The sequence below is a fragment of the Gossypium hirsutum genome, chromosome D07 (assembly GCF_007990345.1).
Source record: "Gossypium hirsutum isolate 1008001.06 chromosome D07, Gossypium_hirsutum_v2.1, whole genome shotgun sequence".
Lineage (NCBI taxonomy): Eukaryota > Viridiplantae > Streptophyta > Magnoliopsida > Malvales > Malvaceae > Gossypium > Gossypium hirsutum.
In genome coordinates, this window is record NC_053443.1 from 15,453,830 (window position 1) to 15,456,838 (window position 3,009).

The window sequence follows — 3,009 nt, forward strand, 5'->3', positions numbered from 1 at the left end:
TCTAAATATTTCGTGTAAAAAAAGAAAAAGGCAAATATAAGTAACGAGATTTTCAGGAGCACTTTTTAAGTAAAAACTAAAATTTGTTTGCTTTTGCAAGACATTTTTTACTCAAAATCATTTTTAAAAAATTAAAAAACATTTTATTTAACAATATTTTTATCACAACTTACATATTTAAAAATCCAAAAGTGCTTCATTTGCTTGTGTTGGGTTATTACACTAATCCGTACATCTTTAAATAATAAAAAAGTAAAGACTCACAAATGAGATCCATAATTAACGCCTTCCCCTTGCTTATAAATAGCTTTATAACCTTCAAAGCTTTTCATCCCAAAAACATCAGAGAGGAAGAAAGCTCCCAAAAATCAAAGGAAATGGTTCTTCCATCCGCTTTTCCACTTCTTTTATTATGCATTGTGTTTTTAATGGTAATTTTTAGTTTCTCAAAGATGTGACATATTACAATCCATATCAACCCAAGTTTTCTTTAAAATTATTTATTAATTTAACCAACTCTTGCTTCTTCTTCTTCTTTTAGTGTGGAAAAGGCAATGCAGGAAGGGATTTGGAAGGAAAATATGCTACAGCTTACTTTCACAAAACTTCTGATTCTGCAAATCACTTTGATGGAGGTGATGTGAAGAATTTGGAAGACAAATATTCTACAGCTTACTTCCACAAAGCTTTTGATGCTGAAAATCTTGATAGAGAAAAGGAAGTGACGAGTTTGGAAGACAAGTATGCTACGGCTTACTTTCACAAAACTTCTGATTCTGAAAGCAATGGCGAAGGGAAAGAAGTGAAGGGTTTGGAAGACAAGTATGCTACGGCTTACTTTCACAAAACTTCTGATTCTGAAAATCACTTCAATGGAGGTGATGTGAAGAATTTGGAAGACAAATATTCTACGGCTTACTTCCACAAAGCCTTTGCTGCCGAAAATCTTGATAGAGAAAAAGAAGTGAAGGGTTTGGAAGACAAGTATGCTACCGCTTACTTTCACAAAACTTCTAATTCTGAAAGCCATGGCGAAGGGAAAGAAGTGAAGGGTTTGGAAGACAAGTATACTACGGCTTACTTTCACAAAACTTCTGATTCTGAAAGCCATGACGAAGGGAAAGAAGTGAAGGGTTTGGAAGGCAAGTATGCTACGGCTTACTTTCACAAAACTTCTGATTCTGAATCAGAAGTGAAGAGCTTGGGAGACAAATATGCTACGGCTTATTTTCATCAAACTTCTAATTCTGAAAGCCATGGTGAAAGGAAAGCAATGAAGAGTTTGGAAGACAAATATTCCACGGCTTACTTTCACAAAGCGTTTGATTTGGAAACAAAATCTCTGCAGCAATCTTCTGAAATGGAGAATCACAACATGGAACATCACCACAACCACCATAATCATGTTGGAAGTGCAGAGATAGGCTTGTTTACCATAGATGAACTACGTGGCTTTAACGTAGGGAAAAAATTGCCCATCTTTTTCCCTATCAAAAACCACTCTCTTTACCCTCCTTTCTTACCCAAAGAAGTCGCTGACACCATCCCTTTTTCATCTTCACAACTCTCCAACATTCTACAATTCTTCTCAGTTTCTCCAAACTCTCCAAAAGGCAAAGCCGTTCAAGATACACTCATAAAATGCGAACTTGAAGCAGCTCAAGGGGAGACCAAAATCTGTGCTACCTCGTTAGAATCTTTACTTGATTTTCTAAGCAACGCGTTTGGACCCGATGTTGATTTCAAGTTCATCAGCACAAGGCACCCAACAATCACAACCCCAATATTTCAAAATTACACAGTTTTGGAATCTCCTCGAGAGATTGAATCTCCAAAGAAGGTGGCATGTCATCCAATGCCATATCTTTATGCAGTTCATTTTTGCCACTTTGATGCCACTGAGACCAAAGCTTTCAGACTCCAACTAGTTGGTGACATTAGTGGAGATAAAGTCGATGCTCTTGTTGTTTGCCATATGGATACTTCTGGTTGGAGCACCGATCATGCTGCTTTTCGCATGCTTGGTATTAAGCAAGGAAACGCTGTTTGCCATGTCTTTTCTCAGGGTAATCTTGTTTGGATTCAGCCACCGGTCGTCACTGTGAGTGCCATGTAAATGTTTGGCTGTTCGAAGGAGCTCTCATTTGCTTCAAGTAGTTTCGTTCATGGTATGCTAGTTCCGTCTTTCTATCTGCACTAACTATCAAGTAATTAAGCAATAAAATTATGTATCTTGGTTCTCAAGCAAACAAAAAGGCAGAGGCTCTATTCTTCCAGGATTTTATGTTGATATATTGGAGGATTAACTTAAAAATTAAAATCTAACATTTCATCTTATTCGATGGCCCCTGTTCTCTTTTTTTATTTCTAAGTGCCCCATCTTCGTTTTCAGTTGTTCTCTACAGTTATAAGAATAGTAGAGAGTGGCTACATGGATGATGATTGGTTACTCTAAGAAACAAAATCTATGATAAATAAATAATAATATTATATGCACTTTGAGTGAATGACTAATCATCCTTAAATAAAATAATAAAAATAGCGAAGGACTTATAAAAAAAATATTAATAAATTTATTTAAACATAACAAAATAATAATTAGTTATAAATAAATGTTAAAACTCGAGATCCTAAATTCTCTAAATTTTAAATTATTTTAAAAAATAAATTATCATATTATTCCAATCTAGTCATTTCCTTAGCAATTTCGCTAATTTTTTTGTTATGTTTATCGATAACATGTGTCATTATCTAATTGCGACACATTTTAATTTTATTTATATTTTTGTCTATTATTTTTCTTGTTTTATATAAATATAAATATAAATATAAATATAAATAATAATTTATTTTATAATTAAATAACGTATAATTTTTACAATTAATTATAAGCTATTTGAATTTATTTTATTAAAAATATTTTAATTTTTTAAGAAAATTTCCTTTTTAATATAAATATAAATAATAACTAATATAATATTTTAAATATTTTTAGTAAATGATTTATTA

The 3,009-nt window shown here is 32.6% G+C and overlaps 1 protein-coding gene across 1 annotated transcript; it reads left to right on the top strand.

Moving 5' to 3' along the window:
• The first annotated feature begins 323 nt into the window (after positions 1–323).
• Positions 324–2,276, top strand: LOC107954156 (BURP domain-containing protein 14). Its single transcript, XM_016889635.2, has 2 exons — positions 324–431; positions 542–2,276. The coding sequence occupies exons 1-2, from the start codon at positions 378–380 to the stop codon at positions 2,114–2,116; spliced, it is 1,629 nt and encodes a 542-aa protein (XP_016745124.1). The 5' UTR covers positions 324–377; the 3' UTR covers positions 2,117–2,276.
• Positions 2,277–3,009: the final 733 nt, after the last annotated feature.